Source organism: Rhincodon typus, chromosome 7 (genome assembly GCF_021869965.1).
Source record: "Rhincodon typus isolate 14 chromosome 7, sRhiTyp1.1, whole genome shotgun sequence".
Classification (NCBI taxonomy): Eukaryota; Metazoa; Chordata; class Chondrichthyes; order Orectolobiformes; family Rhincodontidae; genus Rhincodon; species Rhincodon typus.
The window spans coordinates 93,889,062-93,912,481 of record NC_063338.1 but is presented as its reverse complement, the minus strand read 5'-3'; the positions used below and the strand labels follow the sequence as shown (position 1 = coordinate 93,912,481).

The 23,420-nt window shown below is 41.5% G+C and overlaps 1 protein-coding gene across 2 annotated transcripts; it reads right to left on the bottom strand.

Annotated features, from left to right (window-relative positions):
• LOC109919235 (tubulin alpha-1B chain-like) lies at nt 1-23,420 on the bottom strand. 2 transcript variants are annotated; one of them, XM_048598921.1, is made up of 4 exons: nt 23,314-23,420; nt 4,214-4,436; nt 3,383-3,531; nt 1-2,181 (listed from the first exon to the last, which is right to left on the bottom strand). In XM_048598921.1, exons 1-4 carry the CDS (start codon nt 23,314-23,316, stop codon nt 1,213-1,215), a joined length of 1,344 nt encoding a protein of 447 aa, XP_048454878.1. In that variant the 5' UTR covers nt 23,317-23,420; the 3' UTR covers nt 1-1,212. The 2 variants fall into 2 exon arrangements, with proteins under 2 accessions (XP_048454878.1, XP_048454879.1); XM_048598922.1 differs by lacking the exon at nt 23,314-23,420 and adding an exon at nt 4,812-4,856.

Below are 23,420 nucleotides of genomic sequence, written 5' to 3'. Positions count from 1 at the left end.
CAAGGTATCATAGAAGATTTGTGTCCCCATTGGATCAGGAAATAACTGATTATTGTTCTGACTTGAGTGTCCAGTTATACTGTTTATTCACATGCACAATTAATGGCTAATGTCTGGGAAATTAATTTAGTTCCCAGTGCTATTACTGCAGTAAAAACATTACAAACAGCAAGATCTTTTTTCTTTTTTTTCTCCTGCTAACTTTCTTCCCTTCCACACATTCACATCCTCCACCTACAAGCACTGATTGCTGGCTGCAGTGTCATTCCAAAGGATGAGATGTTCATTCACATAGGAGTCTGTGGCGTTTGACAACAGAGGAATCAAATAAAAGGTGTATCAGAGCAGAGCCCTACCCTGTTCTGGCCTGATCTGGACATTTCTGGGGGAGGATCAGAAACAGACACCCCGCAACATTGCCTTTAATAAGTCTTTTGAAGTCCACAGACTATTTGTTTAAACATGCTGATGTTTTAATTTTTGGCTGGTGTGTTGCACAATAATTTCAAAGGATGACCAATGCATAGCCAGCATGGAGACTGTCAAGGACACTAGCACCCTGATCAATTTTGCCAATCTGGTTGCGCTGAGGCCAGTTATGCATACAAACATAAAAATTAGGAGCTGAAAGCAGATCATTAATCCTGCTCTGACATTTAACAAGATCATGCTGTGTTTTGTGCTTTGAATTCTAAAGTCCCTCCTACTCCCAAAAAATGTCTGATTCCCTTGCCCATCAGGAATGTATCGATTTCCACCTTGAAAATATTCAATAACCCCACCTTCACTACCTTCTGAGGAAGAGAGTTCTTAAGTCACACAACGCTCTGAGCAAAAAAAAAGTCTCATCTCTTTCCTAGGTGACCCCTAATTTTTAAACTGTACCTCCAGTTCTGAAGTCACCCACAAGAGGAAGCATTCTTTCCACATTTGCCTTCTCGATACCACTCAGGATCTTGTATTGTTCAGTACATCTACTGCTGCAGGACAAAGTGAACTACTATGGCCCAGCTACACTCACTATTTTAACTAACACGAGTGTAGTCCTAGACACCACCACTTAATCAAGTCCACTATAGTCTCTATTTTTAAGTCAATAATGCAAGAAATGCTTCTGTGGTTACAGACATGATAGAAAACTGCAGAGACCAGAAAAGCTAATCCTTTATTAACCCTTGCTAGCTTCATCTTTGGAACAAAGTTTTAAGTCTTCTAATATTCCTCACGGTCAAGTTCAGCACTGTCAATACCAACTTCTTCATAGTCTTTCTCCAGGGCTGCCAAATCATCACGAGCTTCTGAGAACTCCCCTTCTTCCATCCCCTCACCCACGTACCAATGTACAAAGGCACGCTTGGCGTACATCAGATCAAACTTGTGATTGAGGCGAGCCCAGGCTTCAGCAATGGCTGTGCTGTTACTCAACATACACACGGCACGTAGCACCTTGGCCAGGTCCCCACCAGGTACAACAGTTGGAGGCTGGTAATTGATGCCAACCTTGAAACCAGTTGGACACCAGTCCACAAATCTAATGGAACGTTTGGTCTTGATGGAGGCAATAGCAGAATTGACATCTTTTGGCACCACGTCCCCTCGATAGAGCATACTTACAGCCATGTACTTGCCATTGCGAGGGTCACATTTGACCATCTGGTTGGCTGGCTCAAAACAAGCATTGGTGAGCTGAGCCACCGAGAGTTGCTCGTGGTAAGCCTTCTCAGCAGAGATGACAGGGGCGTAGGCAATCAGAGGAAAGTGGATGCGTGGATATGGAACCAAGTTTGTCTGGAACTCTATAAGATCAACATTCAAAGCACCTTCAAAGCGAAGGGAGCACGTAATACAGGACACAACCTGAGCGAGCAGCCGGTTCAGGTTGGTGTAGGTCGGACGTTCAATGTCCAAATTTCTGCGGCAGATGTCATAAAGGGCTTCATTGTCTGCAATGAAGCAACAGTCAGAATGTTCAAGAGTGGTGTGGGTTGTGAGGATGGCATTGTAGGGTTCAACTACAGCTGTTGAGATCTGAGGAGCTGGATAGATGGTAAATTCAAATTTGGTTTTCTTGCCGTAGTCGACAGTAAGACACTGCATCAAAAGGGAAGTGAAACCAGAACCGGTGCCTCCACCAAAGCTATGGAACAAGAGGAAACCCTGGAGTCCAGTGCAATCATCAGCCTACAAGAAAATGGATAAATGCTAGATTAACTATGTTAAGAATCAAAATGGCAACAATTTTAACTGAAAAGGCAAAGTTCTTATTAATTTCTTCTGGTGGTAAATGTTCTTAAAGAAGGAAGTTGGGGAAGAGGTCAATAGACAACTTTCCCCCTCATTTTGGGAAAGAAGAAAATCCTTAGATTGATGTAGTATCTTTTCTGATCTCGGCACGTTCTAAAGCACCTTCCAGACAATTAAGCAATTTTGAACATTAGTTACTGTTGCAGTGTGGGAAACATTTCAGTATAGCAAGCTACACGAAATAGCAATGAAACAATGTCCACATCATTCTTTCTAAAAAGTTATTTTATTCTATTCTAGATAACGAAGGATAAAACTGAAGTCTAATCTTTAAAAATAATAGGTTTCCTATTTAAGATAGAAATGAGGAATTTTGCTGGGTCACTGAATATATTTAAAGCTGAGTTAAATAGATTTTTGATCTGCAAGGGAGTCAGGAGTTATGGGGAGGGTGTAGGTAGCAAAGTGGTTTTAAGGCTACAGCCAGAATGAGCTATGATCTTACTGAATGGTGGAGCAGGGTCAATGGACTGAATGGCCTACTTCTGCTCCCATTTTGTCTGATGCTATGTTATCACCTGTTAATGGTTTTGAAATGTCCTCAGGTCATGAAAGTGCTCTGGAAATGTTAGACTGTTTGTTCTCATAACAGCCATCAGGAGTTTTATTTCTTTCAATTATCAATTCCCTGTGGCCAAAAGTGAAGAGCGATCTCCAGCGTTGTAACTGATAACAGTAAGTCCTTTAGTCAAAAAATACAGCAATTTACTCAGTTGAAATTTTACCACAATGCAACAGCATCTTACTTTTGCACTGAAAATGTTTTACAAACGTCTCCATTCTCTTGCTTCCTTTCAAGTTACTGCTGACTGAGAAACTAATGACATTGCTGCAAGGTAAATAAGTAGTCAATGACAATACCATGGATTGCTTCATGACCTTCCTTCACTCTTTCCTAAAGAAGTTCTTCACCTCTGTTCATTCTTCTCCCTTTCCCAGGTATGACTGAGAATTCACCTGGGGGTGGGGGGAGGGTGGTGGTGGTTGGGGACAGAGGAGGAATACTCTGAGTCCATATCTTTAATGCATTTAGTGACGTTGAACTTGGACCTCTGGCATTGCATTAAACATCTCTTACCAGTTTGCGTATTCTGTCCAGCGCCAGATCAACGATCTCTCTGCCAATGGTGTAGTGCCCACGGGCATAGTTGTTGGCAGCATCTTCCTTGCCAGTAATGAGCTGCTCAGGGTGGAATAGTTGTCGATAGGTACCAGTACGGACCTCATCTAGAGAGAAAAGTAAGAAGTTTTCAGAAGTCAGTTTATCTTTGTTCGGCTTTTCTGTACATGTCCATCAAACAGCTGAACTGAAAGGACAGTAAAAGCGGAAGGAAACGGAAGCTCTAAAGTTGCAAGTACTTCCATCACTGTCATTAAGCACGGGACTTTCATCTTCTCAGTTGACCTGATAATCACCCAGTTTTAAACACCCGGGTCAGAAATTTTAAGTATTATTGGATAGGATGAAGGCTTAGGCCTGAGAGAATTCAAGTCCAGTCTGTTCAAATTAATAGAGATAACAAGGTGTAGAGCTGGATGAACACAGCAGGCCAAGCAGCATCACAGGAGCAGGAAGTTGCTTGGCCTGCTGTGTTCATCCAGCTCTACACCTTGTTATCTCAGATTCTCCAGCATCTGCAGTTCCTACTATCGCTGTTCAAATTAATAGTTTTCTCCAGTATCAGTATGTTTCAATCACTTTATTGTGTTTTGTATGCGCGCTTTATGTACTCAATCCTGAGCAGATTTTTTATGGTAGTGGTTATCGCTTGATCAGCATCTGTGGACCATCTGCGACCCCAGTATTTTGTATTAGTGTTCCAAATCGTTATGCCAATCAATGTTTAGAAAAAGAAATGAAGGCTTAAAATTAAAATGGTGATCAAGAACCAGTTTTCATTAGACTTACCAATCACAGTTGGCTCTAAGTCAATAAACATAGCTCTTGGGACAAGTTTTCCAGCACCTGTCTCACTGAAGAAAGTAACGTAGGAGTTATCTGCAGCTCCGTAAGCCCAGCCCCTGTGCATAATACCATCAGGCCGGATACCGTGTTCTAAGCAGTACAGCTCCCAGCAGGCATTGCCCATCTGGACACCAGCCTGGCCAATGTGGATGGAGATACATTCATGCTACGGGACAAGAAGTGCAAATATCAGTACACAGGTTAAGTCAAAGCACAAACTGCAGTAATCCTACTTAATTAAATGAAGCTTATAATCCAAAAATATTTTGTGTATTTAATGTAAGAAATGCGTTAAAGTACTTCTCAACTAGAACTATTAATGGTGGACAACAAGCCTGATATTTCACTAAACTAGTAATCCAGAGACCCAGGTAATGCTCTGGAGACTCAGATTTGAGACCCACCATTGCAGATGGTGGAATTTAAATTCAACAAAAGAATCTGGAATTGAGAGTCAAATGATGACTGTGAAACTGTTGTTGAACGTCAGAAAAACCCAGTTTCATTAGTGTCCTTCAGGGAAGGAAACTACTATCCTTACCTGATCTGGCCTACATGTGACTCCAGACCCACAGCAATGTGATTGATTCTTCACTGCCCTCTGGGCAATTGGGGATGGGCAATAAATCCTGGCCTAGCCAGCACTGCCCACATCCTGTGAATGAATAAAAAAAAAAGCTATCATCCAAGTTCAGTGGTAATGGGGAAGCAAACGTACTGTTGGCCTTTATTTCAAAGAAAATGGAGGATAAAAACTGGGATGTTCTGTTAAAGCTGCATGAAGAACTCATTAGACTACACCTGGAATACTATGAACAGTCTTAAAAACCTAGAAAATAGGAGCAGGAGTACGCTATTGGGCCACTCAAGCCTGCTCCACCATTCAAAATGATCATGGCTGATCATCCAACTCAATCTCCTACTCCCGCTTTCTCCCCGTACCCTTTGATCCCTTCGGCCCCAAGAACTATATCTAACTTCTTCGTGAAAACTTTCAATGTTTTGGCCTTAATGATGTTCTAAGGCAGAGAATTCCACAGGGTCACCACTCTCTGGTTAAAAAAAAATCATCCCATCTCAGTCCTAAATGGCCTATCCCATATACATAGGCAGTGACCCCTGGTTCTGGGTTCCCCAGTCACCCGGAACAACCCTCCTGAAACACCCTCACTGTTCTAAATTCCAGTGAATACAGTCCTATTCAATTCAGTGTGTCTTCCATACATCAGTCCAGTCATCGCAGAAATCAGACTGATGAACCTTTGTTACACTTCCTTCATAGTCATAACTGCAAAACATGCACTCACCAAGGCACTGTATAATTGCAGCAATATATCTGCTCCTGTATGCAAATTCCCGTATTATGAAGACCAACATACTATTTGCCTTCTTCACTGCCTGCTGCACCTGCATGCTTACTTTTAGCAATCTTAGTCCCCTTGTCTAAGGAAAGATATACTGGAACTGATGGCAGTCCAAAGGAGATCAACCAGGTTGATTCCGGATATGGAAGATTTTCTTGCGAGGGACAGATGAGCTGTTTGGGCCTGTACTCATTGGAGTTAAGAAGAATGAGAGGAGACCTTAGTAAAATGAACAAGATTCTTAGGAGTCTTGCAATGGTAGATGCAGAGGCTGTTTCACCTTGTGAGAGAGCCTAGGAACAGAGGACATAATCTCAGTTTAAGGGGCTGCCAAATGAAGGCGGCAATGATGAGGAATTTGTTCTCTTATTAGGTAGTGAATGTAGCATTCTTTACTGCAAAGGTCTGTGAAGGCTGCTTCATTAAATATGGGGATAAGGCAGGAAAGTGGAGTTGAGAATTATCAAATCAGCATTGATCTCACTGAATAGTGGAACAGATTTGAAAGGTTGACAGAGTTACTTCTGCTCCTGCATCTTATGATGTTTTTGGTAAGTACTTTACAAAACTAAGACTGTAATCAAGTAGACATTTCTATAAAGGGTTGAAGAATTTCTCTTCTGATTCACAGGCTCAGTGGTTTGCACTGCTGCCTCACAGCGCCAGGGGCCCAAGTTCGATTCCACCCTCGAGCAACTGACTGTGTGGAGTTTGCACATTCTCTCTGTGTTGGCACGGGTTTCCTCTGGGTACTCTGGTTTTCTCCCGGTCCAAAGATGTGTAGATTAGGCGCATTTGCCATGCTAAATTGCTCATACTGTCCAGGGATGTGCAGTCTAGGTGGATTAGTCATGGGAAGTGCGGGTTTACAGGGATAGGGTAGGGGTGTGGGTATGGGTGGGATGCTCGTTGGAGGGTCACTGTGAACTGGATGGCCTGAATGTATGAACAAGGAAACTCCAATCCGTAATGTTAAAAATAGGGTTTCAGCAAATATGATTTATTGTTAAATGAAGATTTTGAATATAAAAAAATTATTTTGGCAATCCAAAATAACATCCGATGGAAAGCAATGATAAAAATAATTTTAGTGTGCCTCATGTATACTTACAGGGCTGTCACAAAGAGTGGACAAATACTTTTATGCAATAAACCATTGGTGATTAGTGCCAGATAGACCATAAGGTGTACAAAATTTAGGTCATCCATCAAGTCGGCTATTTCAATATGCTTAATGACTGAGCCTTAACAGTCCTCAGTGGTAAAGAATTCCACAGATTTACTACCCTAAGGAAGAAATTCCTCCTCATCTCTGTCTTAAATAGACAACCCCTTACTCTGAGAATATACCCTCTGAAAATAAAGAGCACAGAAAACAGTAGCAGGAATAGGATACTCAGCCCATTCAAGATAATCATGGATGATCCTCTCTCTCAAAGCCATACTCTCACACTCTCCCCATATCTTTTGACACCTTTAGCTGCTAGCAATTAATCAATCTATCTGTTCATCTGTCTCGTCTATCTATATCTTTCTTAAATAAATTCAATGACTTGGCCCCCAAAGCCTTCTGCGGCACAGAATTCCATAAATTCACCACTCAGTGTGAAAACACTTCTAATCTCAATCCGAAATGGTTTACCAGCTATCCTAACACTGTCACCTCTTGTTCTGGATCCCCATCTTTGGCCAGGGGAAATATCATCCAGTCTGTCCAACCCTGTTAGATTTTTATGCATTGCAATAAGATCCTGTCTCATTTTTCTAAACTTCAGTGAATACAGGTCCACTCGACCCAATCTCTCTTCATGACAACTTCACTGAATCCCTACAGGGTGGAAACAGGCCTAGTGGCCCAACAAGTCCACACTAACCCTCAGAGCATCCCACCCAGATCCATCCCCCTGTAACCCACCTAATCTACACTTCCCTGAACATACAGGCAATTTAGCATGGCCAATCCTCCTAGCCTGCACATCTTTGGACTGTGGGAGGAAACCAGAGCACCCGGAGGAAACCCACGCAGACACGGGGAGAATGTGCAAACTCCACACAGACAGTCGCCCTAGGGTGGAATTGAACCCGGGTCCCCTGGCGCTGTGAGGCAGCAGTGCTAATCACTGAGCCACCAAGCCGTCCGACAAATCTTCATGCCAGCTCAGGCATCAGTCTGGTACACATTTGCTGCATTCTCTTTAAAACGTAAGATCTAGGAGCATGAGTAAGCAATTCAGCACTTCGAGCCTTATCCACTATTTGAAATGATCATGGCTGATTTCACCTTGGCCTCAACTCTACTTTCTTGCCCACTCGCCATAAGTCTTCAATGCATTATTAATTAAAAATCTGTCTATTTTCTTCTCAAATTTACCAATGTCCCAGCATTCATTGCAGTCTGAGGTTGTGAATTCCATTGCTTCACAACCTTTTGAGAGAAGTAATTTCTCATCTCTTTTAAATCTGCAACCCTTTATCCTAAAACTGTGACCTTTCATTCTAGATTGCCCCACATGAGGAAACATCCTTTCTACATCTACATTGTCAATTCTTTAGCACTTATTTGCCTCAATTAGATCGTGTCTCATTCTTCTAAACTCCAGAAGAGTATTGGCCTAAACTACTCAATTTCTCTTCATATGACAAATCCCTCATCTCTGGAATTAATCTAGTGAACTTCCTCTGAACAACCTCCAAAACAATGAAAACCAAAAGAACTGCGGATGCTGTAAATCAGGAACAAAAACAAAGTTGCTGGAAAAGCTCAGCAGGTCTGGCAGCATCTGTGAAGGAGAAAACAGAGTTACCGTTTCGGGTCCGGTGACCCTTCCTCAGAACTGGAGTTCTGAAAGCTCACGAAGCTGCATTAAGACTTCCTTGCTCCTGTACTCAAACCATCTCACAACAAAGGGCAACATTCCATTTGCTTTAGAAAAATACTTGCTGCACCTGCACGCTTGATTTCAAGTGACCAGTGTATCGGGACACCTTTGTACATCAACATTTCTCAATCTATCACGATTTAAATACTTTGCTATTCTGTGTTTCAGACCAACTGGACAATTTCATACTTATCTGAATTATGCTGCACCTGTCATGCTTTTGCCAGCTCACGCAGCTTGTCTAAATTGCCTTGCAGCCTCTTTACATCCTTATCACCACTCTCAAACTCATCTGATTCTGTGTCATCAGCAAACCTGGAAATATTACATTTAAATCCCTCAACCAAATCACTGACAAGGAGATACCAAACATAAAGGACAAACTTAAGAGATAGTAGGAACTGCAGATGCTGGAGAATCTGAGATAACAAGGTGTAGAGCTGGATGAACACAGCAGGCCAAGCAGCATCAGAGGAGCAGGAAGGCTGACGTTTCGGGCCTAGACCCTTCTTCAGAAAAACTTAAGCTTTGTTTCTGAGTTTGTGCTTGGTGAGTTGCTGATCCAGTGAAGGTGTGTGCCTGTGAGGTGACAGTTGATTAATTGCCATTATATTGATATTTGTATTTTATTCTAAATATTAATGGAACAGAATATACCAGTGTAACAATTTCTGCAGTCAAGAGCAAGGGGGAAAAGATCCTGTTTATGACATGCCTGTACTGATCTCTGCAGTTTCAACGCAAACCAAATTTTCTCTGTATCCATTCACTGTACATTTTGGCTATCACTCCAAACCTATGTTCATTATTTCTATAGTCCTTTCTTTTGCCTCTCCTCGGATTCCCCCTATCACTGTCCATCAGCCATATTACTTTTCCTTCCCCTTCCTGGACATTCTGCTCCATCCATCGCTATCCAACTCATCACTACTTCTTTGTCCTCCTGCCATCATTCTCAGCTTGAATCCCCCTTGAATACATCCATAGCTACCTTTTGTGTTGCCTCTGAAAAGCTCATTGAGATTTATAAGCAGCTTCTCTGCCCTTCTCTCTTGCCTACTTTCTCATCCACACACATTGGGGGGCTAACTCCATTTCATTCAAATCATTCCACTTATATCATCAGATTAATATCTACCACTCTCTTTCCCACTCCTCTCCCCCAAAAAGCCTGATCACTCATGAACTACTGCATTGTCTTCCTGGCCTTAACTGGAATAGAAAATAAAGAACAAATTCACAGGTAGACAGGGTAATGAAGAAGGTGTTTGGTACACTTGCCTTTATTGTTCAGTGCATTGTGTACAGGAGTTGGGAGGTCATGTTGCAGCTGTACAGGATATAGGTTAGGCCACTTTTGGAATACTGTGCTCAATTCAGGTCTCCCTGCTACAGCAAACGTGTTGTGAAACTTGAAATGGCTCAGAGAAGATTTACAATGATGTCGCCAGCGTTGGAGGATGTGAGCTATTGGGAGAGTCTGAATAGGTTGGAACTATTTTCCCTGGAGTGTAAGAGGCTGAAGGGTGACCTTTTATAAGTTTATAAAATCATGAAGGGCATGGATAGGATGAATAGCCAAGGTCTTTTCCCCAGGGAAGGGGAGTCCGAAACTAGAGGGCACAGGTCTACCCTGAGAGGGGAAAGATTTAAAAGGGACCTAAGGGGCAACGTTTTCACGCAGAGGGTGGTGCATGCACGGAATGAACTGACAGAGGAAGTAGTGGAGGCTGATACAATTACAACATTTAAAAGGATGGGTATATGAATAGGAAGGGTTTAGACAGATATGGGCCAAATACTGGCAATTGGGACTACGTTAATTTAGGATATCTGGTCAGCATGGATGAGTTGGCCGAGCAGTCTGTTTCCGTGCTGTACATCTCTATGAGTCTATTAACAGAGGATGAACAAAGGGTTAATCAGGAGGCAGAATGAGAGTATCAGAGGAATTTAAAGATGTGTAGCAAGAATTTCTATTGGTATTTCAAAAGGAAAAGAGTAAGCAAAGTGAGTGCTAATCATTTAGAGAGTGAGAATGGTGAGTTAATAGTAAAAAATACTTAATAGCTGGTGAAAAGAACAAATATTTTGTTTCTGCAAAACTGACGCAAAAATCATCCCTGTAATAACTGTAGATCAGGGGCTGGAATGGAGAGAGGAATATGACGAAGTTACAATAATTGGGTAAGTAGTACTGAGAAAACTGGTGGAGATGTAGTCTGATCAGTCCCTGGTTCCAGATGGACTTCACCGTCTTAGAACAGGCGGTAGACATATAGGTGTTAAACTTCCAAAATTCATTAGATTCAGGAAAGGCTCCTTCAGGCTGGAGAGTATCAGATAGAAGCCCTCTATTAAAGAAGGGAGAGATAGAGAAAAAAGGAAAGCGCAAGCAAATTAGCTTGATGTCTGTCATGGAGAAGTTGTTAGTTATTTATCATTAAGGAGGTACAGCTGAGCACTTTGAAAATCTCAATGTAATCAGGAAGAACCAGCATGGTTTTATGAATGTGAAATCACATTCAACCAACCTATTGGAGTTCATGCACTGCGGATAAAGTGAACCCATTGACGTATTTGATGAGGTTGCAAACCAATATAGATAGGTTCAGTGGATCAGCAAAATTTTGGCAGATAGAAATGGGAAAATGTGAAGTGGTTCATTTTGGCATGAAGAACAAAAAAGGCAGAGTACTGCTTAAATGGAGAATGGCTGCAGCATTCTAAGGTTCGGAGGGATCTGGGTGTTCTAATGCATGAGTCACGAAAATTTAATATGTGTGCATGTGTATAGTACATGTATAAGATCCTGAAAGGTCTTGATAAGATGGACTTGGAAAGGGTACTTTCTCTTGCGGTGAATCCAGAATTGGGGTCACTGAAGGATTGGAATTCGGACACACTACCCTAACTTCCCTTAACATTCTGTAATAGGTGATGTTCATGATCCAGTGCCCTTTCGGTGTGCTGATTTTATTTCGTAGAGGTGGACGCCATCTGTAGATGAGTCTAAATGGCACCGGAAGCCAGATTCCAGAAGTCCCAACCCAAAATTCAACACCTCCTAACCTCAGGGAGGTTACAGGGAAGATTGTATTTTGCACATCCATGGTTCACTAATGAATAAATGCTGAAGTGCAGCTACATTCAAACAGATCCAATTTTTGTTGTTTGTCCAAAACACGTCTTGTGGGCTTTAGGCTTTTCAGAAGAAACAGTTACTTGGGAGAGATAGAATACCCTTTTTAAGAGGTAGTTGCCCTTTTGCATCTGCCCTGGGACAGCTTTGGGACAGGTAAAATACCTTTTGTGATTTAATCAGCACTGCAAATAGTTTTTTTTAAAACAGACACTTGCTTATTTCACTCTAACTATTGACCTGAGTCCAAGGGCCATCTTTATGGGATTTGTGTTGCATGATTAATTTCACACCCTATCATTAACGCAGTAGGGTCCCTATCTGTTACAATTTGATTTTAAAAAATTCAAATGTTTATAAAATATTTGAAGGGAGTCTATGAATATAAATGTTTATTTTTATAAATAATGAAGTTGTTGAATCAAGTTTAATGTAGTGAATAGATTAATCAATAGACATTCAGAACTTTTACTTTATTTCATCTCAGCATGGTTCCTGAGGTCTGCTCATAGTGGATACTGGGTTAGCATAGAAGATGCAAGGACAAAGGGTAATAGATGGAGGCATGAGTTACCATAAATTGACATCAAGTCAGCACAGAGGCTAGAGGGATAAGTTGGAGGGACATACATTGATATAAAGGGATTAAGGTTCAAGAAGGTTGAAAGGACACAAGAAGAGTCTGAACAGCCATGGGAATGCGTGGAGGGTCATAGGTTAGCATAGTGGGTACAAGAGGTCATGGGAAGATGGTTGGGGGCATAAAATGGCAAAATAGGGGTGTGTTTTCTTTTACTGTCTTTTTTGATATCTGCGATGAAGTCCTGGATCACTCTCCACCCTCCCTGCCCCAGCTCCTGGGGCTGCCTCCAGTCATTTTGTTTTGTGGATGGCAGGCCTGACTCCAGTTAACTCATGCCCTTCTGGAAAGACAATCTGACAGCTGGGGGCATTTTCTCCTAAATCATGCTTCTAGAACTGGGTATTCTCCTGACTCGGGAGTCAAAATTCAGGCCTGTGTTTCAATACCACCAACTTAATAAGATTACCACAGTTAAGAAAGTAAAGTTCCTTAGCTTCTGCGTCTTATACCTTCCATTCAGAATCAAAACAGGGCATTCATGAAATTATTTCTTGTCCCCATTCTATGCTTAGCTAGAAAGTCTGGAAAGTTTATTTTTAAATTAGGTACCTACCCACTGACTATTTTATGGACTGGCATGAGGGTGTGAAGGTTAAAAAAAAAAATGGGGTGGTGGGGTAAGGAAGAAGTGTTTAGGGGGTAGTTGAAATAGCATTTGGGAGAGGTGATGATGAAATATTAGGGAGGAATTGCAGAAGTATTTGGACAAGATTAAGAAGAATTATTTGGGAGTAGCTGAAGAAGTATATGAGCAGGGTGAAGAGAACTATTTGTGAATGAGGAATTTTTTGGGAGAGATGATGGAGAAGTATTTGGTAGTAGGTGAATAATCATTTGGGGTAGTTGAAGTACTTGGGAATTTGGGAGTGGAAGGGAGAAGCTTTTGGGAGGAGTGATAAAAAAAAATTTGGGGATGAAGAAGTAGTATTGCAGAGGTGGTGAAGCATTATTTAGGAGTGATATAGTATTTGGGACAGAGACAGAATATGAAGTAGTATTTTGGGAGAGAAAGGGTAATACTGCAGTTGAGGCAAGGGGGCAAAGAAGTAATTGAGGCAGAATGGAGATGAAATAGTATTTGGAGAAGGGGGTGATGAAGCAATATTGGGGACGGGGTTGAAGCAGCAGTATTTGGGGAGTGAGTAATGAAATAGTATTTGGGGCAGGGAAGGGGTGATGATGCAGTATTTGGGGAAGGAGGGTGATGAAGCAGTTTTCAAGTTGGGGTGATGCAGCAGTATTTGGCGTAAGGAATAATGAAGCAGTATTTGGGGAGGGGTGGTGATGAAGCAGTATTTGGGAATGGGGGTGATGAAGCTGTATTTGATGAAGGGGAGGTTGTGATAAAACAGTATTTGGGGTAGGGAGTGATGAAGCAGTATTTGGGGTTGCGGGGAGTGATGAAGCAGTTTTTGGGGATGGGGAATGAAGAAGCAGTTTGTGGGGAGGGGATTGATGAAGCAGTATTTGGGGAAGTGGGGTGATGAAGCAGAATTTGGGGAGGGGGACGATGAAGCAGTGTTTGGGGTAGGGAGCTATGAAGCAGTATTTGGGGTTGGGGAGATGATGAAGCAGTAATTAGGGAGGGAGCGTGATGTAGTAGTATTTGGGGTTGGGGGGCTGATGAAGTAGTATTTGTGGTTGTGCGGCGGACGAAGCAGTATTTGGGCAGGGGGTGATGAAGCAATGTTTGGGGTGGTAGAGTGGAAGGAGGAGTACTTGGGCAGTGATGGCATATTTGGTCGGGGTGGGGTTGAACAATTATTTAGGGGTTATTTACATTATGGACCATACCAGACCCCCTCAAAATATTTTCAGAAGACAGCCTAGACACTAAACTTTTCTTATTTTTAAGGTAAATGTGAAATGCCGTGTTCCAGATGTAATATGACTAGTCAAAATTCTCGATGTTAAGCAAATCTATTTAAACACTACAGTCAAAACACAACGAAAGAAAGAGGAATTTAGAATAACTTAAATCTACCAGAAAACTAAATAGAATAATAGATACAGCAACTATTACCAATTAACTGTTCCAATATAGTAACATCTCATTAACACACCATTGACAAAAAGGAAAATACAGTAAAATAGATTTGTCTCATAGGTAACCCAACTGCAGAGAGAAACCCAGCTTCTAGCTGTAACTCAAAAGAGAGGAAAAAGATAGCTTCTATTTCTTCAAGCACACAACAACAGCTGCTTAAAGCTAAACCTAAAAAATAAAAACAAACTTGAAAGCCTGGTCTGTGAGAGCTGGCTATACCGAGCCAAACTGCCTCCATTGTTCCAAGTTTTTTTTTAAAAATCCCCAAGTCCTCACAAGCTGTTTACTTTCTTACAGACAGCTTAGCACCTTTTGTTCCTTCTCTAAAAAAGGCCAAAATACCCTCTCAAAGCCACAGCATTGTCACACTTCCTTCCCTTAAAAAAACCCATCAACATACAAAGGTAGCTTCATTTAAAAAAAACCCTTAGTCTTACTCTATTAGTACACTACAATACATATACATTTCATTGACTCTAAGCAAGCAAACATTCACTACTATAGTCTATTTCAGGCCATTTATTCCTGCCACAGAACACCTCCGTCCTTCTTCAACCAAGTCACAACAACGCGTTGGCAGTTACGTTCTTCGTCTTGCCACGTGTATCATTTTCAAACTGAATGGCTGCAATAATAAGCTGCATCTAAACAGTCTGGAATTTTTGTCCTTAAATTTCTCCATAAGCTTAAATGGGTTATGATCAGTATATACAATTGTCTGAGACCCGATACTGGCAACATAAATGTCGCAATGTTGAAATGTTGTAACACCAAAACCTAGCTCAAGGTTTTCTTCTCAATCATGAAATATTTCCATTGATGATTATTCAATTTTCTGGAAAAATACCCAATAGGTCTTTCTATCTTCTTATCGTCTTGTGGTAACAGAATAGAATAAATTAGCAGAAGCAGTGATGCAGAGACTCGAAAGCACGGCACTTCTGCAAATCCAACCCAAACTATGGATCCGATACGTGGACGACAGTTTCGTCACCATCAAACAGACTAAACTAGAAGAAACACACCAACTTATAAACATTTTTACCGGCATCAAATTCACCAGAGAAGAAGACAAAAAGAACAAACAGCTCCCATTCCTGGACGTGATGGTAGAACGCAGGGCCAACGGGGAATTTCTGACCAATGTATACAGAAAGGCCACACGCACGGATCAGGCTCTAAGTTTCAACAGTAACTGCCCCAATACCCACAAACGGACTTGTGTAAAAACACTGTTCAAATGATCCACAACACACTGCAGCAACCCAGACCTATGCCAAAATTGAGAAGGGTACCTCCATTAGATATTTAGAAACAATGGATACCCAAACAGCTGGGTCCGATGATGCCTGTCACACAAACAACAAAAGGAAGATACAGTATGCCCTGACACACTTGTGTACATCAAGAACATGTCTGAACTGACCACAAGTCTCCTACAGCCACTGGGCATCAGAGTAGAACACAAACCTACACCAACTGCTAACATAAACCAAAGACCCCTTACCCACTATGGACAAAACCAATGTAATATACAAGATTCCGTGCAAGGACCTTGACAAACATTACACTGGACAGACAGGAAGGAAACTGGCTACGAGAATACATGAACACCAACTAGCAACAAAAAGACATGACCAATATTCAGTTGTCTCCATACTCACAGACAAGGAGAACTACCAGTTTGATTGGGACAATGTCAGGATCCTAGGACAAGCCAAAACAGAGACAAAAACGGGAATTTCTAGAGGCCTCGTTCTCCGCCAAGAAGGCCATCAATAAACACAAAAATTATTAGACGTTACATACACACCACTGCAAAGAAAGATTGGAAATTAGGTAATTAACTTCAACGGACCTCAGAGTTTAAATAACAAGTGGGAAAACACAACAATGTTTCATCGGAGGCTACACTGATGATGTTACCCAGCAGGGTAATGAAACATCTGCAAACTAACGAACCAGCTCAGCTAGCGAACCAACCACAGCATGCATTATTGTCACATGCATTTGAATGAGTGCAGTGAAAAGTTTGTAATGTTGCCTCTAGGCATTGTCTTAGGTACGGGGTACCTAGGTGCAGATACTTTAAGTGTTGTCACAGAATTGAAATTGTAGGGAAAAACAGTAAACTAGCATGGGAATACAGAGTTTAAATTCCAAATGGCATGACTTTAAATTTACATAGTCCATTCAGCATCACGAAAGCCGAAATTGTCTTCGCTCTTTCAGGTAAAGGTGCCTGCAGGTATCCTCTGAGTAAGTCCAACTTAGAAATAAGTTGCTTTTCCCATCTTCTCAATACAGTCTTCCAAATGCGGAGTAGGATATGAATCAGACTTTGTAACTGCTTTGGCTTTGCGATAGTCCACACATAATCATTGGCTACCATCTGGTTTTGGCACCATTTCATGGGTGAGCTCCAGTCACTGCAACTCACTTCAAATGTGTTCACTTTGAGAATGCGTTCAATCTCTTTTTGACCTGTGTCAACTTTAGAGGGTTTATGCCCATTAGCAAGGTGCTTCATTGGACCAGGATTTCCTACATCTACATAATGTGTATTAGGTAAGTACTTCTCAGCTAATTCCCACACATATTTCCCCATGTGATTTTTTTTTATTCATTACAAGATTAGCCATCACTGGCTAGGCCAGCATTTATTGCCCATCCCTAATTGCACAGAGGGCAGTTAAGTGTCAACCACATTGTTGAGAGTCTGGAGTCACATATAGGCCAGAGCAGGTAAGGATGGCAGTTTCCTTCCCTAAAGGACATTAGTGAACTAGATGGGTTTTTCCGAAAATCAACAATGGATTCACGGTCGTCGTTAGAATCTTAATTCCATATACTATTGAATTCAAATTCTATCCTCTGCCATGGCAGAATTAGAACCTGGGTCCCTAGAACATTAGCTGGGTTTCTAGATTAACAGTCCACCAATAATACCACTAGGCCATTCCCTCCCTTGATTATAAAACTCTTTCAGGTCATTTTGATTTTCCACTGGAAGGTAATGCAATAATTTATTGAGTTTATTAATTACTTTATGAATATAATGAATTAATTTATCCCAATTTTTGAGAACTTTCTCATTATCCAATTTACGTTGAAAAATGTCCAATGCAGAATACTCTGAACTTGGTTCTTCACTCTATAGTAACACATTCTCCTTTTGCTTTCCTTCCCTATCAAAATACCTTTTTAGCATATTCACATGACACTCTTGTGCAATTTCTTTCTATATGGCATTCTTATCAAATAATTCACTTCAATCTCCTTTTGACTTGATAAGGTCCACTAAACCTTGTCTTTCAAGGTTCACCTATCACTGGAAGTAACACTAACACTTTATCTCCAGTAGCAAAATTATTTTGTTTGATCCTTTCAAACTCAATGTACGTCTGACCAGGGTCCCTCCTTAGATTCCTGAAATGTTATCTGTAGGCTTCTGGTTCACATGCACTTAAGATGGCATTTTTCACCTCATTATACTCACCAGATAGCAATGCAAATACCTCACCAGTTCTACTACCAACTTTGTTTGGATCAACAATACCCACATGGTCACTGACCACTTCATTTATTTAGCTACCTTCTCAAATAAAATGAAAAAGGCTTCTACATCCTTCTTGCTGAATTTAGGCAATGCTTGGACATATGTAAACTGATCCCCACCAGGTCTTTGGCTACGATGGGTTCCTCAATGGCCTTCGTCTTCGTGTTCCTCAGGGTAATCCTTCTATGTCTGATGTTGTGTCCCAAGAACATCACTTCTGCCTTTGCGAATTCAGTTTTTGCTAATTTTATAACCAGTTTTGCCTTCTGTAGTCTTTCAAAGAGCTCTGCCAAATGCACAATGTAATGTTTCCATGAATGGCTAAAAATCACTTAAGTCATCTACATAGTCGGCACAATTAGTCAATCCTGCCACAACTCTGTTCATAAGTCTTTGAAATGTGGCTGGTGTGTTCTTAGTATGAAAGGGCATTTCTTTTAATTGATACAGCCCATTTAGGGTTACAAATACAGAAATTTCCTTCACTCTCTCTGACAAAGATATTTGCCAAGAACCACAGAATAAGTCCAACTTTGTGACATCAGTGGCTTGTCAACTTTTTCTACACAGTCCTCCAGCCTTGGAATTGGGCATGAGTCCAATTTAGTTACAGCGTTGACCTTCCAATAATTTACGCAGAACCATTGAGTACCATCAGGCTCCAGAACCAACACGATCGGCAAACTCCATGCACTTTGATACAGCTCGATGATGTCTTCTTGGAGCATCACTTCTACTTCCTTCTGTACCTGTGTAGCTTTAAGAGGATTAAGCCTGTAGGGGTGTTGTTTTATCAGAACAGCATTCCTTACTTCAACCTCATGTAGTATAGCACTAGTCCTCCTCATTCTATTCTCACATATGTCCTCATATTTCTGCAACAAACCTTTCAATTCAGTCTTCTGTTCCCGAGACAGATAGCTCACTATTCTATCCCATGACTTCCTCATTATTTGACTTACTTTGAGGCATATCAAAATCAAATGATTCATATTCTGATTCCTCACTCTGAGGGGCAGTAACTGATACCTGTTTCTCTGGTTCCTGGTCCAAAGGCACTAGTTTTATTAATTCCTTTGGCTTTTCTACCTTTTAACAAGTATGACAGGTACAGCAAAATTCAATCACATCCTTATACAATTCAGGCCAATAGAAGTGCTTTTGTATTTTATCCTGAGTCTTCCTCACTCCTAAATGATGACCTACCAGTAATTCATGTGCTACCTCTAATACTTCCTGTCTGTATGCAGCTGGCAACACAATCTGGTGCACTTCCGCCCATTTCTCCTATGCACAAACCTGCCAAGGTCTCCATTTTCGTCTTAGGATTCTATCCTCAAGGTAATAACACTTGGGAATACATTCTGATTCCTCTGCCGAGTAGGCATTATGATATAGATCTTGTATTGTCTCATCTTTCTGTTGTAACTCCAGTAATCTTTCAGAACTAAACACCTCGGACTGATCCTCTACCTGCTTACGATCTTCCTTTACCATTTTGTCAAACAGGGTGTCAGCTAACTGGACCTCAACTTCTTCGTCTTTCTCTTTGGTTTTCCCCTCTTACTTTAACCTATGACTATGGGATCTTGTCACCACACAGTCTAGAAAAATTCCAGGGTATTTTTCTTTTAACTCCTCAGTTCCCTGGTTCTCATTCGGCTTCTCCACTACAAGGGGTTTCGCTGTCACTTTTGATCCTGCTAGATTGTTTCCAAAAACAAACTGTGCTCCTGGAATTGACACTCTTTCAATCACTCCCACTTTCACTTCTCCAGTCTTGATTGGACTTTCCAATCTGATCTTACACAGGGGAACGCTAAATCTCTGTCCATCTATTCCACAGATTATTGCTCTTTCAGGTAACATTTCAGAAGGATTGCAAACACTTTCATCTCTTGCTATTAGAAACTGACAATCTCCTGTATCTTTCAATATTGTAACTTCTTTACCTTCTCCCTTTGTTCTTACTGAGTAAACATTAGCCACAGAGGTGAAGTCTTTGTAGAGATCAGGCACTGTCTCACTATCCAGCCCATAACTAAGCTGCACATTCTCCTGCAGCTCCTCGACTCGTTTTGGGATTTCCTTCACTACCTCAACTAATCCCACTGGTTTAACATCTTCTACCACAGTGGCTCAGCGATTAGCATTGCTGCGTCACGGTGCTAGGGACCCGGGTGTGATTCTCGTCTCAGTCAACTGTCTGCGTGGAGTGTGCATTTTCTCCTGTGTCTGCATGGGTTTTCACCAGATGCCCGGGTTTCCTCCCACAGTCCAAAGATGTGCAAGTTAGGTGGATTGGCCATGCTAGATTACCCCTAGTGTTCAGGGATACGTAGGTTATGTGCATTAGCCATGGGGAATGCAGGTTTAGGAGGATGGGTCTGGGTGGGATGATCTTCAGCGGGTCGGTGTGGACTTGTTGGGCTGAATGGCCTGTTTCCACACTGTGGGGTTCTATGCTGACATTCTTTATCCCAGTGCCTTTCTTAAGTGTCCTACTCCATTACAGTGAAAACACCTGAGGCCATTCACCTCCTTTTCACCCTCTTGGGTTTCTTTTTTCACTCTTAGTAAACTGCTCCCAATGTGAGATAACAAGGTGTAGAGCTGGATGAAGCTTCTTCAGAAGGTCTTGGCCCGAAACGTCAGCCTTCCTGCTCCTCTGATGCTGCTTGGCCTGCTGTGTTCATCCAGCTCTACACTTTGTTATCTCAGATTCTCCAGCATCTGCAGTTCCTGCTATCTCTGCTCCCAATGTGATCTACTTTTTGTTTTTCATTGTAGAATCTCCCTTTTTCCCAATTTCTATCCCTCACGGAATGTAACTTATGCATTTATCCACTAATGCATATTCATTCACCATCTCTGCAGCTCTCCTTACTTTGATAATTTTCCTCAACACGAGTTCTTATCATCTCCGGAAGTGAGTTTTTAAACTCTGCCAGCAGAATAATCTCTTTAAGATCCTCATATGTCTTTTCCATCTTTAATGCTCTCACCCATCTATCGAAGTTGTTACGTTTAATCCTTTCAAACACGACATAACTCTAACCTGGTTCCTTCTTTATGTTTCTGAACCATTGTCTATACGCTTCTGGTACCAATTTGTAGGCACTCAAAATAGCCTGTTTTACTTCTTCATAATCTCTTGAAACCTCATCTGACAGCGCTGCAAACACCTCACCAGCCCTGCCTACCAACTTGGTCTGAATTAAAATTACCCACATATCCTTTGGCCAGTTCATCCGTTTAGCCAATTTCACGAAGAAAATGAAAAAGCCTTCTACATCTTTTTCATTGAATTTTGGTAATGTTTTGACATATTTCTATATATCCCTATTAGGCTGTTGACTACTATGAGTTTGCTCATCCTCGCTTCTATTTTATACTTTCCCTTCTGCCATTTGAAGTCTTTTTGCTTCATGTTCCAACTTCATACTTTCCAACTCGAACATTATTTCCCTTTCTTCTCTCTTTTTCTGTCCCTCTTCTCTCTCTCCCTCTCTCTTTCCCTCTCCTCTGCCTGTAACCATAATTCAAACTCTCTTGCCTCCTTTTTATTCTGTAACTCCAGTTGTCTCACTTGCAATCTAAATTTTTGTAACTCCACTGCACTTGCCTGCTTCTCTGATATACCTAAGCGCTTGACTAACTCCATTACAATTTCAGTTTTCTTTTTATCCTGTTAAACCCAAATTTAACCTGCTGGCTAATTCTAAAAGTATATCCTTCCTCTGTCTTTCTAAACTTTTGGCAAATTTGGGAAACATACTCAAATCCCAGAACCTCTTTAGCAGTGTTCAGAACCATTTCCCTCAATTTTAATTTAACCTACGACACGTAACCAAAATTAAACAGATTTTTCTTACCTAAATTTTACTTAAAGACCCAGGACACTAATTCTCAAGTCTGTGTAAATCTGTACAAATCCGTTCAGATCCCTACACAAACTGTCCAGCTCCCAGACTCCATCTATCCAAATCCATCCAGATCCCAGACTCGTGCCCCCAATTTTTGTTACAACAGGGGAATGGCTGAACCTCTCTGGTAGTTAAATCAAAACACAAACCTCAATCTGCTATGATGGGATTACAGGTTCCCTTCTAATATTTACCCCGATAAACCCAGAGAAGCTCGCCTTTCCCCTCGTAATCTATTAAAAGAGTGGTTAAAAGAAAGAAAATCCATGATCTCCACTTCACAAGTAACAAGAAACAATTTATTTATTTAACCCAACAATGAACAAATTGACAAAATTACTAACAAACCGACAATTCCCCCTCAGACTAACTACTCCCTAACTAGTCTAAATTCTCCTTGAATGCTGTTTAAATAAAGACAAGTCCCACTAATATAAACTCAATTAATGAGAAGCAATAAATTATAACTTAATCTCTCCAAGTTCACAGACTGCCTTCTTGAATATTCTTTCATCTCCAGTCTCTCCGCGAATGCTTTTCTTCCACTGAATCTCTCTGTAATTTATCCTGTGCGGACTTTGAGCTAAAATACCATGGTACCTTCGATCAATTAGATGGGCTTTCTCAGAGAGCTGAACGGTGCTAACTCTGGTAGATGGCAGTTGGCTCTCTCCGATTTTCCAAATGCCCTCGTCTTATATATCCATAATGAAATAATCAAATTCTTACAATATGATTGGTTTCAGGTTGTCAACACCATAAGGTTTAAATTCAATTGGCTTTCTGTATCAAGGTGCTTCATTTAAATTAATTGGCCAAATTCAAACTTCTTGGCTGTTCCATACAAAGTGTTTCAATTCGGGGGTGATGGGTTATTTGACAGTGATGAAGCATTTGAGGGTAATATGGTATTGGGGAATTTGGGGTTGATGGGGTATTGGGAGTGTGATGGGATATTTGGGAGATATCTGGCAGTGGGACATTTGACAGTGGTGATATTGGGGATTGATGGGGAATTTAGGGGGTGATGGGGTACTGGGGGTTTATGCCATTTTGTGGGGAGGATGGGGTATTTGAGGGGTGATGGGATATTTGAAGGGTATAGGGCTGATGGAGTATTTGGAGGTGATAGGGTATGAGGGCTGATGAGGTTTTGAGGGGAGGATGGGATATTTGGGGGAGTGATGAGGCTATTGGGGAGTGATAGAGTACGGGGGCGGGGGGGGGGGGTGATGGGGTATTTGGAATTTATGGCGTATTTTGGGTAGGAAGGGGCCCTGCCAAAGAAGCAAAGGTATTTATTTGAGGACGATAATGGTGATGTGGGCCTTACATTCCCAGCCTCGTGTTGCCGCATGTGATTCCCCCTGGAAGGAGAAATTTAATTTTACAAAAGCCCACTTCAAAATCTTGAAAGTAAACCGTCTGTGAAGGGTGAGAGTTACCGGCCAGCCGCTGCCCTTATTCACTAACTCATCCATACCATCTTTCACCTCGACGCCTCGTTCGAGGAATCTTCTGGAACAACTTTCCCTCCGAAAATCCAGGGGCCCCACAGCGCATGCGCCGTCATTTAAGCGCTCATGTCCA